General features: G+C 37.4%; 1 protein-coding gene across 1 annotated transcript in view; it reads left to right on the top strand.

The window, feature by feature from the left end:
• LOC140142142 (thrombospondin type-1 domain-containing protein 7B-like) overlaps positions 1–13,613 on the top strand; it is a 240,153-nt gene that overhangs the window by 213,905 nt on the left and 12,635 nt on the right. The window contains exons 13-20 of the mRNA XM_072164108.1: positions 1,419–1,534; positions 2,569–2,805; positions 3,136–3,315; positions 4,567–4,800; positions 7,434–7,624; positions 8,177–8,328; positions 10,564–10,717; positions 12,384–12,656. Of these exons, the coding sequence (XP_072020209.1) occupies positions 1,419–1,534; positions 2,569–2,805; positions 3,136–3,315; positions 4,567–4,800; positions 7,434–7,624; positions 8,177–8,328; positions 10,564–10,717; positions 12,384–12,656 (1,537 nt within the window). The remainder of the gene's footprint in view (positions 1–1,418; positions 1,535–2,568; positions 2,806–3,135; positions 3,316–4,566; positions 4,801–7,433; positions 7,625–8,176; positions 8,329–10,563; positions 10,718–12,383; positions 12,657–13,613) is intronic.

Below are 13,613 nucleotides of genomic sequence, written 5' to 3'. Positions count from 1 at the left end.
TATTGGTCAAGCTATGAGTTTTAAATTATTGGATGAGACATAGTCGAGTCCAATATATTTAAACTCATAGCGAGACCAATCAATATTGGGTGTAAAAAACACCGAATTTTGTCATTATTATGTTTTCAGAATCTTTTCTTGGTCAAAAACATGACTTTTGATAAAAAATGTGATTTTTGGTCAAAAATGTGATTTTTTTGGGCAAAAATGTGATTTTTGGTCAAAATTTGATTTTTGGTCAAAAATGAGTTTTGGTCAAAAAAACTTTGCAACACAGTCCAAGTTTTGAGTCCAAGTGTTGATTATATTGGACTCTTCAACTCTGTACAAAGTATAGGAAGGAAGATTCTGAGAACATAATAATAAACCAATCTGGTAACAGCATTATTATAAAGGCACACACAAATATTTGTGGTACTTTTGACTAACTGCTCCACACTTAGGTCCGATTTCTCGAAGTTTGGCTAGTGGTCAGGCTTTCTAAGCCAGCAGGCTAGCCCTACCAATATGGATCTATTTTATTGATTTTTCTTCCTAAATGATGTACGATGTGAAATGTGAAATTGTAAGCAATGGTATATAGGACTAATTGGGAATAAGCCTGATGGCTTTGGAAACCTGACTACTAGCGAAGCTTCGAGAAACCGGCACTTAGTAATTTGCCTGACCAGGACACTCTATAATTCATCAAAATTCACAAAATTAAGATTTTGACTTTTTTTTGGAGCAAGCATAGATAAACTGTGCAGAAGATGAACAGGGGTTGTAAGTCAATAAAGTATCATCATTTGCAAGATAAGGATGTGTTTATTGAGGTACTTTCTGGTAATATTAAGACCCCGTTTACACAGAGAGAAGTCAACTTCAGTTGTGACTTCAAATTCAGATTGCGACTAAGGATAGGATAAATTATTTCTTGCCGGGGTGTTTACACAGTAGCCAATTTCAAAACAAATTGTGAATTCAACTTTTATGCCATCACTTGCTCATGCTTCAAATTACGTGTTTGTTTACGCTACAAAATTTTGAAGTCGACTTTGAGTTTGACAAATGTTGCTCTGGGTCATCATTTGAAGTCGACTTCTGAAGTCGAGTTCAAAATGTGCCAACCCTGTTTACCCACAAATGAAGTTGAGTTCGTTCAAAGTTGACTTCAGCCGACTTCAGGCTCTGTGTAAACGGGGTCTATAACACATTTTGAACTGTATAGCCTACAAGCATAGGAAACTGAAACACATTTATTGTGGGAAGTAAAATGTATCTGTGTCAGTGTGAGATTTTTATTCGGAATAAATTGAGCTACTTAATATGATAAGTTATTAGGTATGCAAAATATTGTACAAAAAACCAATGAATATCATGTCACTGTTTACAAATATGCTCACGTCTGATCTGTTTATTTATTTATTTTACAACAGATGCAGCGATATGAACAAGCCACCTATCAGCCAACAATGTAAAATCCCCTGTCCAACTGACTGTGAGGTCAGTGAATTTGGGGAGTGGTCACCTTGTCCAGAGACATGTCCTGAAGGTAAGTGTATCTGAATGGGCAGGAAGGGTCACTCTTAGTGACCCCCTCCTTAACCCCATGAGAACTACCTGCCAATTGGCTAAAAAGAAGTTTCCATTATCAATTGAACCAATCAGCAATATTGTTAGTATAACTTCACTATGCAATAACATTGGGGTGAATTATTTGCAAAGCTCCATTCTGATTGGTGATTAAAGTAAAGATATCATGTAATTGACCAATCAGAGGCATGTTAGATCAGCAGGTAGTGCTCAGGGAGTTAACAGACCTTTTCAAATCTTAAGTTTTCTGAAGGCAGCTGTCATTTGTTTACGGATGACCCTGTTTAGAATTGATATCAACAATAACACTAGTGCAACTTTTTAGCCTGAACCCAAATCTGTATTATAAGACAAGATCAAAATAATTATGAACATTTACGAGTATTTGCACTTTTCTTTTCATTATTGTCATTATTGTGAAGTCCCAAAAAGCAGAGGTGTTAGGAAAATATTTTACCTGATGCTCACTGCATCTGGTTTTCCAAATTGTTCCAATCTTGACTTTACAAGTAAGAATATGCATCGCAATTACAATTGATAGTAAGGTATTGCATCTTCTTAGGCCCAAAAAAAATAATTGTTTGTTTGTCCTCCACAGCTTTGAAAGAGGATGTGCGGGCGGGCGGATTTCTTTTTTTTTTTAAATTTTTTTTTTCGGATTTGCGTATTTCTGGACCTTGCTAGAGCTAAATGCTACAATCATTCATGGTGACTTAAAAAAAAAAATTTTGTTTCTTTAATATGCAGTTAAAGTTATAATTTGTGTTCATGTCATAGTCTTTTAATGATTTGGTGGACTTTTTTTAATTTTCAACCATGAAAGAGGTCCAGAGATACAAAAAATTGAATTTTACTTATTTTTATAAAAAAAAAAAAAAAATTGAAAAAAAAAAAAAAAATATTGGTCAGGCCTTCATCTGAGGAGCGGGAAGTGAAAAATGTTTTATTTATTTTTTTTTTTTTTTTTTTTTGGCCTTATCGTGTGAATTTCAGGTAGAGGAGATAATTTCTTCCAGACAAGGCAGCGTTACATCCTAAAACATGCTGTCAGTGGTGGCGCTGTCTGTCCTGCTTTAACGGAGAATCGTTTATGTATCGTTCCAAGTCATTGTTTTAAGTTTAATTGGATACCAAGCGATTGGAGTCTGTGTAAACCAGTATCAGAGGAGAATGGTATACCAAGATTAAATGAAGATGATCAGAAGTGTGGAATGGGACTCAAAACTAGAGGTAGGTCTCTGTGTAAATTAGTGTCAGAGGAGAATGATATCCCAAGGCTGAATGAAGAAGATCAACAGTGTGGAATGGGATTTTTGAAACTAATTAACTTAATTTGACACCCTTTACGTAAAAACCAAAACGTTTTATTGGCGTGCGGACAACTTTATTCTTTGCATCGCAAAAAAACCTTGCTCCGAAATAATGTAGGCCGTAAAAGTTTTTAGCCTTACCAATTCACCAAACTGCCTAATTTATCATTAATAGGTAATTAATAGATCCAAAGCTCAAGCCTTTAACTAAATTTGAATCTTTTGCTTCCACAGAGATCCGCTAGAGCGTAAAGACGGCTATATCCTTATGGTGTAGACGAGTGTTTGAAATACAGTGGTCCTATGCCGGCCTCATCGGAGCCATGTCATCTGCCATGTGATGATGATTGCGAGTTTAAGGAATGGGGAAAATGGACAGATTGCCAAAACAATTGCCAGGGAGAACAAATAAGGAGAAGGAAATCAAGTGGTAAGGAATCATACTCTAAGGTCCAGTTTCTCAAAGCTTGGCTAGTTCTCCGCTTCCTATGTCAATGTGGACACATTTTATTGATTTATTTTTCTAGGTATTAAATGTATGATGAGAAATTGTAAGCACTGGTATATAGGATTAATGTGGGCTTAAGCCTGATGGCTTAGGAAGCCTGACCACTAGCCATGCTTCAAGAAACCAGCCTTAAATATTTTAGGGTGGCCATATGCTCTGTGGTACAGCCTTTGCCAATATCCCATGATAATCACAATCAGACACAGAGTGTAGCACAGAGTGAAAAACCGAGCTCAATATACACAGATAATTGTTGTTGATACTGACTCTCGTCAATTTTGATGTTATATGTTAATTACACAGTAAGTATTACATGTGGCTAAAATTGAATCATTTGAACTGTCACCAGGGATTAATTAATTGGAATATGACAGCTAGTCAAATAATTTGTACAGGTATGTAAGACGCCATTTGCGCGTACTGTATGCAATGCTGAACATGTAGTTATGGTGCTGGACACGTTTGGGGTGCTGGTAACCCCCAAAACCCAAGATGGCGGCCTGTATGCGTGTACCGGGGTGCTAGCATGGAACCAAAACAACAGCAGGAATCGCTGGTTAAAATGAACTGGGAAAAGTCATCATGCATCATTGAAATTTACTCTCAGGGGCTTGCTGTCACAAGTAGAACCATGCTATGATTGGATGTCTTGTCAATCTAATACGTTATAGAGGTAGTCATTGTGATGACGTCAACGCCGCCATCTTGTGGGTACAGAGTGCCTTGTTGCTAAGATCACCGCATTGACACTTGACTGAAAATGTGCGTCACACGACTTCCACGTAATCGGGGGCGTAATGTCTAACGCATGACATGCAGAACGGCAGTACCCACAAGATGGCGGATCCCGCGGAAAAGGCTGACGGCCTCCATGGATCTGGGTCACCATAAGCACTTCATCCATTGAGTGTAGAAACTTGCCACGCCCCCGTGCCACGCCCCTCAAAGATGATATCAGATGCAACATTCAGAGTTTATCTCTGCTGGAGACTGGACACTGATACTGGATGAAATCAAAACTTGACCGGCGGTTGACCGCCGCTTCCATCCAGTTGCCATTGTTTAGAGCAATAGCAACCGGACGGAACCTGTGGTCAACCTCCGGTCGAGTTTTGATTTTGTCCCTAACATAATTACTGTTACTTCAATTTGTCTTTACATGTTTTCTTTCAGGTAAAAGTCGTAAGAAAGCGGAATGCAATGATGGGTCAAACCATGCTCTTATAGAGTACCGGTCTTGTACATGTCCGACGTTTGAACTGGTTCCTGCTGGTAGAGAATCAAATTGTATCCTGAATGCAAATTCTGCCTTGGGCGACTGTGGGTTTGGGCTCAGATACAGAGCTCGGCAATGCCGGGATGAAAATGAAAGAATTATGCCTTTCTCCTACTGTGGCTCGGATTCAGGTGAGTTGATTAATGGGATATTCCGTTTAAAATCCACACTCCACCTGTGGAAGATTTGGCTAAAGATTGCCACAGAGGGAGTATGAATTTTAAATAAAATAGACAATTAGGTAACTTCCATTTGAAATACTCACTCCAGTTGTGGAAGATATATGTAAAGCCATAATACAGCGGGAGTATGGATTTCAAAATGATTAACCCTGACTAATCAGAGAATAAACGATAGGAATTTTTATTTTGCTTATCCTCTACCTATGATAGACGACAGGCAGGTCCAATATTTTGAGTAGTGGATGCTGGCGCAGCCGGTATCCACTACGATAAAAATATTAGACCTGCCTGTCGTCTATCATAGGTAGAGGATAGGCAAAATAAAAATTCCTATCGTTTATTCTCATTCTTAGTCAGTTAAATATTTAAAATTTTAATAACTGTAAACTATTTTTAAAGCAAAAATTAAGTTACCATCATAAAAACTCCCTTTTCCTAAAATGAACTAAACTTGTTTACAACTTCACATCTTTTGTTGCGCTGTACTGCTAGCGTGTGAGTATTCCGCACTGCGCCTCACGATACAACGCAATACATACGCCAAGACATCTACGAAAGCGTGTTACGCGTTATCAACACTTATGATGATGTGGGGTCGTCTACGGCCTGATAGACGACACCCAAAATCATGCGATTGTCCAATCAGATTATGTGTCTACGTATAGACCACTCCCACTGACTAAGAATTACATTTAAACAACATACTCCCTCTGTGGAAGATATTTCAAATCTTCCACAGGCGTAGTGTGGATTTCAACTGGAATAGCCCAGTGTCCCCGAAAAGTTGTAAGCATCCACGTGAAAGAAAACATGACTTTAGGGTGGTTTTGAAAAGCAAAACGAGGATCCGCGATTAGGGTCTCAAAACAGGGGTGATTTTTTTAAGAACGATCCTCGCTTAGGGTAGTTTTGTAAAATTACCCAATTAACAGCCATTAGTGGTGACATATTTACTAAGTTATTTGGCACAAAAGAGTGGTTTCCGAGTGATTTTCAATCCAGATTTTTAAAAATTTGGAGCCGACTTCAACAGCACCAGAAATAGCCGTTCATCATCATGGAATGACACTCATACCAACACATGCAATGTCTATCATTGTTTAGGGGCAATATCTCTCTTTGTTTGGGGGCAAATTTCAAACCAATTCTTCCCTTAGGTTGTTTTTGTTTGAGTAAAATTCTCATTTAGGGTTAGTTTATGACATCCTCGCTTAGGGTCATTTTAAAAAGTTATTTCACGCGGATGCTTACAAATTTTATACATGAGTGGACCTACAGGCCATGTTCTTGTGTATGCTCTCTAGCAGGCATTTTGAATGCCCCCATAAATGCCCAAGTCTTAATTGGGTTTTGTCCGCCCTCTTATCAAAACAAAAGTCATGAACAAATTCCACAACTTTGAGCAAATGTTGTACAATTTTAAGCTGATTTTCAGATTGTTGCCCAATGCTGAAATTGACTTTGCCCATGCTCCCCCTCCCCCAAAAGAAAGCAAAATTGTTGGTGTTAAACAAAATTTGGGAAAATATTCAGATCTAAATCCCCAAAGCATATAAACAGAATAAGCTAATATGTGACACGATCAAGGGAAATGAGTCGGATGTCGCTAATATTGATTTCAGCGATCGACAAATTAACACAACTTCACAAAGAAAAGTCGTATCAACATGGAGTTTTCAGTTTCTGAAAACTCTAAATGTCCTCTTTAGAAACATTTTTAGAACTCATTTTCGACCAGGGTCGACATGCGACTCATTCCCCTTGATCATGTCACATATTACCCAATACCCATACAATTAAATAGAAATAGAATTGGTATATGGATGGGTCCTTTTTTTCAAAATGTTCTCAATTTTTTCGAAACATAGCTCAATTTTGCCTCAATCTAGCCAAAATGTTCAAATTTTCACCAAACTTTTTTTTGAAAATTTGTAAAAACTAAGACAATTTGGGTTAAATTTGGCCAAAAATTTTTGACTTTTGGTATATCTATGGGTCCAAATTTCTTGAAAGATTTGTATATTGATGGGCCCACTTTCAAATTCTCAGCAGCACACCCCTACCAAAACCAAACTTGAATACCCCCCCGGGTCACGAACAAGATCACTTATATGTGACATGATCAAAGGGAATGAGTCACATGTCGACCCTGGTTGAAAATGAGTTTTTCACATGTTTCTAAAGAGGACATTTAGCGCTTTCAGAGACTGAAAACCCCATGTTGATACGAATTTTCTTTGTGAAGTTACATCAATTTATCAATTACTGAAAACAATATAAAACAAAAGAATTTTAACACTTTCTTTGCCAATATCTCAAAATCAATATTAGCGACATCCGACTCATTTCCCTTGATCGTGTCACATATTGTGAATATATCTAATCTTTATCATTATTGATCACTTATATAATTTATATAATTTTGGTATCATTAACCTTGATATGACCTTGATGGTTTTGATGCTTAGGGCCTAATTGTAATTGGGAGTTTTGGTGGTTCTGAAAAGAGCCGTTTGTTTATGGGGAAAATTAAATATATTGTGAATATATCTAATCATTATTGATAATTTTTTTTTCTGCAGAAGAGTTCACAAAGTCTGTGTGCGATATAGCATGTCCACGTGATTGCCAGCTAAGTCCTTGGTCTGAATGGGGTGAATGTAGTCAAGTGACAGAGAGTGTCGGACAGAGAACTAGACGACGGGAGATCCTGGATAGGCCTCGGAATGGCAACAATGGGAGGCCGTGTCCTGCGCATGATGGAGAAGGATATGTAAGTAATGAGTTGGATGTATTTGGGGATAAATTGTCCTAAAAACAATAGTGGAGAATTGCCCAAATCAAAATCTTGTAGTGTACATTTTGAATCAGGCATCATCAAGAAGAGCTTTCAATACTTTAAGATTTTTTTAAATAAACAAACAAATTTAATAATTTCTTGCATGAGAATAACATAACACGGAGTCAGTGACATTGTTTATTGCGTTTTGCCATTGGTGCATCAATTGTTGGGCCTAAAAAATTGTTTGATTGGCGTAACCCGACTGACCCTAAAAATAGACCTGACCCTAGACTTTTTTTCTTATTTTTTGCAAAAAATGAATAAAAAAATCAAAAAAGATTAAAATTAAAAAAAAAAGAAATGCTTAAAATGCGTGTAAATTTTTTTTTTAAATTGCCGACCGACCTACCCTATTTTTTTTTTTCATGTTACGCCAATCAAACAATTATTTTTTAGGCCTTTGTTGTGATGTTCTCTTGGAGATCCAGTACAACCAGGACAGAACAATACTATTGTAACTATTATCATCCATTTCCAATTTAGCTTTATGAGAACAAGCCGTGTCAGTTATTTAATGATAGTAACGTGGAGTACTACTGGAGTGCTGAGATGTGGAGGGAATGTAATTTAGATTACAACAATGCACCTGAAAATGCTACCTGCGGATCTGGCGGCTTCCAGAGGAGAACTGTCAGGTAAACAGGTTATTCCGGTTGAAATCCATACACCCTCTATGGAAGACATGGTCTTCATCTCCTACACAGGGGGTGTATATTTCAGGTAACCCCATTTGAAATTCACACTCCCTGTGTGGAAGATTAAGGTTGTGTCTTCCATAGGGGATGTAAGGATTTCATCTGGAATAGCCAATTGGTTTTGCCAAGGGATATTATCAGTATTTCAGTTTAGGACTGAAAAGTTTTAGGATCTTTTTAATTTTGTAATATTCACAGTAGCAATGTGAACAAATAAACATGGCTTTGGATGTAGATGTTCTAAGAAATATGAATTATACAGTTTCAACTTGATAGATTTTGTCATTCTTGAGATGTCTCTCAGATTGGAAAAGTAACTCATTTTGCCACTTTTTTGCCGTACCATAAGACCCACAGAAATGCAATTGCAATTGCAATTGCAATATTTATCCAATCCTTTACTGCTATTTTCAAATAACAAGAAGGACTAATAAGATACCCAGTAAACACAAAAATGTGTTTAAAACATAATAAATATTGCACACGTTTAGGTCATAAGATTTTAATAACATTTTAATAACATTAAATCAACATTAAAAAATTATTGAAATGTACGTAGGCCTAATAAAACAAATGAGGGGAAACAAACAAGAGAAAACATTAAAAATATGATATATTCAACTGACCCAGTTGATTGTCAAATATAGAAAGTACAAAAGCCCTGTAATTTGTTTCACTTGTATTGCAGGGAAAATCTTAGCATTCTTAGGCAATAGAAACAAATTAGTTTGACCTTTCGATTGACCATCGATGCTAAGTCTGGCTCAGCCCCCTCAATAATTTTGGTGCTAGGATTTAATACTCTTCATACCCCAAGTGAGGTAAACAATGTGATAAAATACTGGAAAAAGCATATTATTTTTGCAAAAATTTCTGACTCCCCACCCCTTGAACAGGCCATCAGCCCCCCCCCCCCCATGTTGAAAATCTTCCTAAGCCACTGTTTTTAACTGTAGAACATTTGTGACTGGACACGACGACTCAGCCGTAAACTCGGCCCCGGTCAATTTTGTTTTATTTTGTGTTTAGAATATATATATATCATAAGCTTTAAAATAGTATATCATTTGACTACAAACGATATCCAGAAGCGGGGGTGATGGTTTATTGAACTCTGCTCCTTCAACAAAATGGTACCCTTTTTTCGGTTTTACATGTGTCTTTTTTTTCACATTGCTGGTAATAAAGTCATAATTGGCGGTCTTTTCAAATCATCCCAAGTCAACGAGGTTCAGGAATGTCCTCTCATTGTTTATTGTTGGTTAAACATACCTAGACAAAATACAATGCAATTGTAACCCACCACTTGAACAGGATTTAGCTAAAGCATACAAAGACTAGAGCTATTTAATCATTCTACTGTAGAAGATTATTATCCTCTTCAGCAATAGGATTATTGATTGGTTTAAATGCTATCAAATGAGAAACATGTCGCGCCTAATTGAGACACCTATGAATACGACTTTCACGCATATTTTGCATTATATACTTCATTAATATATTCTTGTTCATTGATTGGTTAAAAGTGGATCACATGACCAAAAATAGTTCTACCATCAGTACTCTTATCCGTAAATAGTACCTCTAAACCGTAAATAGTATTTTCAATGTCCCGGATGAGCCGTAAATAGTACCTCCAAGCCGTAAATAGTACTTTTGACCATGCCTTCAGCGTGCGCGCATTCGATGACGGAACAGTTTACGCATGCGAAACTGCCATAGCATGATTTCGCGCTGCTGTAATTGGTTAGCCCGAGTTTAGACTATTCGATTTTCGAAGGGCAAAATATAGGTTGTGCTTAAATTGGTCGTGCTGTTCACTCAGGATAGAAGCTGGAGAGTCAAAACGTCAACTAATTGTCTTTTAATCAATCAATGAACAAAGAATATAATTATTAATGAAGTATATAAAACAAATATATACTGCCTTTATTCGAGGTTCTGGTTAAAACTATGGTCCCTCGTTGAGATCAATTAATACTATTTTCCTTCGGGCTGCGCCTCAGGAAAATAGTACTATTGATCTCACCTCGGGCCCATAGTTTTAACCAGAACCTCTCATGGCAGTATATATTTGTATACTGTATCTCAGAATACTATTTGCCGAGTTTACGGCTCATTCGTAGTGTCCACTCACATATTATGGTGTACTATATATAATGTTTATTATTGTAGGTGCATCATGAAAAGTCCGTCTGGTTTTATGGGCTGGACAAATCACAGTATGTGTGATTTGGACAGCAAACCAGAAGAAACAAGAGAATGCACGAAACCGTGTCCGGGAGAGTGTGTCGTCAGCGAGTGGGGAGAATGGTCCATTTGTCCAGGGGTAAGTTGACAGAGTAGCTGGCCATTGATGACATTCTTCATTAGGTGTGGTTAGTGACAGGCAGAGACATCCAAATAGTGATAGCATAGAATTGTTCACATGCACTAAAATCCGTCGGTCGCAACACATAGTGGCGTACGTGAAGGACAAACTACATCTCCGAGCAAAACGTTTTTGAAGGATATGCTACTACTAACGGAGTCGATACTCCTCCACTGTTATCTCTCAGTGGCCCGATTCCGTTTAAAATTAAAGTTTAAGGTTCAAACTATTAAACTGTATCTTTAATAGTTAACAAAGAATAACTATTATAGGATATTAGCTAGCTCTAAACCTATACGCCACTATGTGAAACGGAAAATTTGGAAAATGGCTATACGCCACTATGTGTTGCGACCGACGAATCATGCAAATGATGTTAAACTTGTCGTATTTAGCAGAATAATTAAGAAATAAAGGGTAATGCATTATCCTTTACATACAAATAATGTGTCCGAGGCAGTAAACACATAAATAATTTAAACGTTTTTACTGCAGAGGACACATTATTTGCATGTAAAGGATAATGCATTACCCTTTATTTCTATTCTATTATCACAAAATAGTGCGATTTACAGTGAAAATATCACATTTTTTGCCCAAATATTTCAAGTTATTTACCTCAAGGTGGAGCGCCGATGCGTAGCCAAAGCTTAAGTGATAGCGAGTATTGCAGAACGTGTAACCAAGCGTAATGCTTTGCGTAGAATTTGTAATGACGCTAATATACTGCATCGCGCTTTGCTGTGCGCTGTGATGCGAGAAGAACATTAAGTTCGTTGCCCTGGCCACTTTATTGCTAATTAATGGTCTTTCATGTGACGTGTTTCAACAAATCACAGTGCAAGATTTTGAATAATGGGTCCTGTGGGTAATAGAATAGTATTCATAGGGCTGGTTAATCTAGGCTATGGAGGCATTTCAAGAGCACCTTCCATGTAGTGTAAAAAGGTCATTATGCACAGACAGTCCTGTATTCACTATTTATAAATAGCTATTTATATATCACCATGGGGTACATGGGCGCAGCCATTACACATCGTATCACCAAAGAGTATCTAGATAAGCATTCACTCCATACAAATGAATAGGAAAACAAGATGTCGGTATTCATGAATTTTCACAAAAATGATATGTGCCAAAAATCTGAAGATTGGGGGATCCTGTAACTTACATATGTTATGAGAAACTGATTTTAGAGAAAAGTTACCGAAGCGTTTTAAAATTTACCGAGCGCCATTCATTTTATAATGGTTTTTATTGTTCTATAAAGGTACCTTGGGCTATTCCATTTAAAATCCACACTACCCTTGTGGAAGATTTGTCTAAAGTCTTCCACAGAGGGAGTATGAGTTATGAATCGAATAGACAATTGGGTATAGCTTTCATTTGAAATACTCACTCCAGTTGTGGGAGAGATATGGGTAAAGCTAGAATACAGAGGGAGTATTGGTTTCAAAATGATTAACCCTGACTAATTACATTTGAAAAACATACTCCCCCTATTTAACATATTTCCAAAATCTTCCATGGGGGTAGGGATTTCAACTAAAATAGCCCATTTCATATGTATGTGACACTTGATCGTATAGCATCAGTGAGTTAATCAATTTCTTATTATTTCCAGAATTGCAACTTGGTCTCCTTCAGACATCGAACACGAGAAATCATCCGCGAGCTACCACCGGAAGAAGAAGAGAACCTATGTCTGGACGAGATGGAACAGCAGCAATGCATGTTGGGTATTAATTGTTATGAGTATGTTTGGAATGTGACGGCATGGAGTACATGTGAGCTGAAGCCTGGCGCTGTATGCGGTGAAGGGACAATGACTAGGATACTGCAATGTAAGGAGAAGAATGAAGCTGGAAATGTGGTGGATATGTCTTACTGTGAAGAGGTGAGATGATGTTACAAAAAGTTGTGGCCAGGGGGGGAACTTCAATATTGGAGTGTATGTTGGGCTGTTAAGGGCAACTTTTTAGCAGAGCGATCAGCCAATGACCCCTTATTCCCGGGCCATATTCCTCCTTGGATCTGTCACCCAAGAACCAATTCTTTTCAACTCGAATGGCAATTTTTTTATTAACTTGTTTTTCAATCAAATACTCAAGCCTTCTGTATGGATGTTTTTGACTTAAGTTTTCACCCAATGCTCTCATCAAGTAAGTCCAAATGCCTATCTCCCACCCAATCGCATATGTGGGAAGGATCATTGAGTTCCTCTGTTTGAGAATGTCAATGCACATATTTGTATCATGACCTAGTACAAAACCATTTATATTTAAGCATGATTTGAGTAATTATGTCATCTTATATGTAAATTATAGGGGGTGTTCAGACGGTTATAAAATTCTTGAGGATCGGCATACTCAAGAATTGCAATTCCTAAGTCATTTCTGACTGCGTGTCCACACAACTCTTCTAAAGACTGGTATCCTTGAGTTTGTGATACCTGATGATGACAGCTTTGGGATTACAACCAGAAGCTTACTGTTACCCATCTCGTGTAGCGCCAAATTGAACCCTATTAAATATAATTCATAGCACTTGGAAATCGCAAAATGGTTTGTTCACTTATAGAAGTAGGACTCGTGGATCCCTCGGGGGATCACAAAATCCCCTAAATTTCTTTGGGATAAATTTGGGGTCAAACTTATGGATTGGAATCCTCAAGACAAATCACACAAGTTTTTGCTTGAGAATTGCGTTGCTTAAGCAATAAGCCCTCCATGTGGACATACCTTATACTTACAGCCCCTTACATATAATATGAGTGGAGTGTATTAATAATATCTGGCCTTATACTATTGAGTGTTTTACTAATATGCTGTTTTACATTGGAGTGTTTTAATAA

The sequence above is a fragment of the Amphiura filiformis genome, chromosome 20 (genome assembly GCF_039555335.1).
Source record: "Amphiura filiformis chromosome 20, Afil_fr2py, whole genome shotgun sequence".
NCBI classification, from domain to species: domain Eukaryota; kingdom Metazoa; phylum Echinodermata; class Ophiuroidea; order Amphilepidida; family Amphiuridae; genus Amphiura; species Amphiura filiformis.
This window is presented reverse-complemented; position numbering and strand designations above follow the sequence as displayed.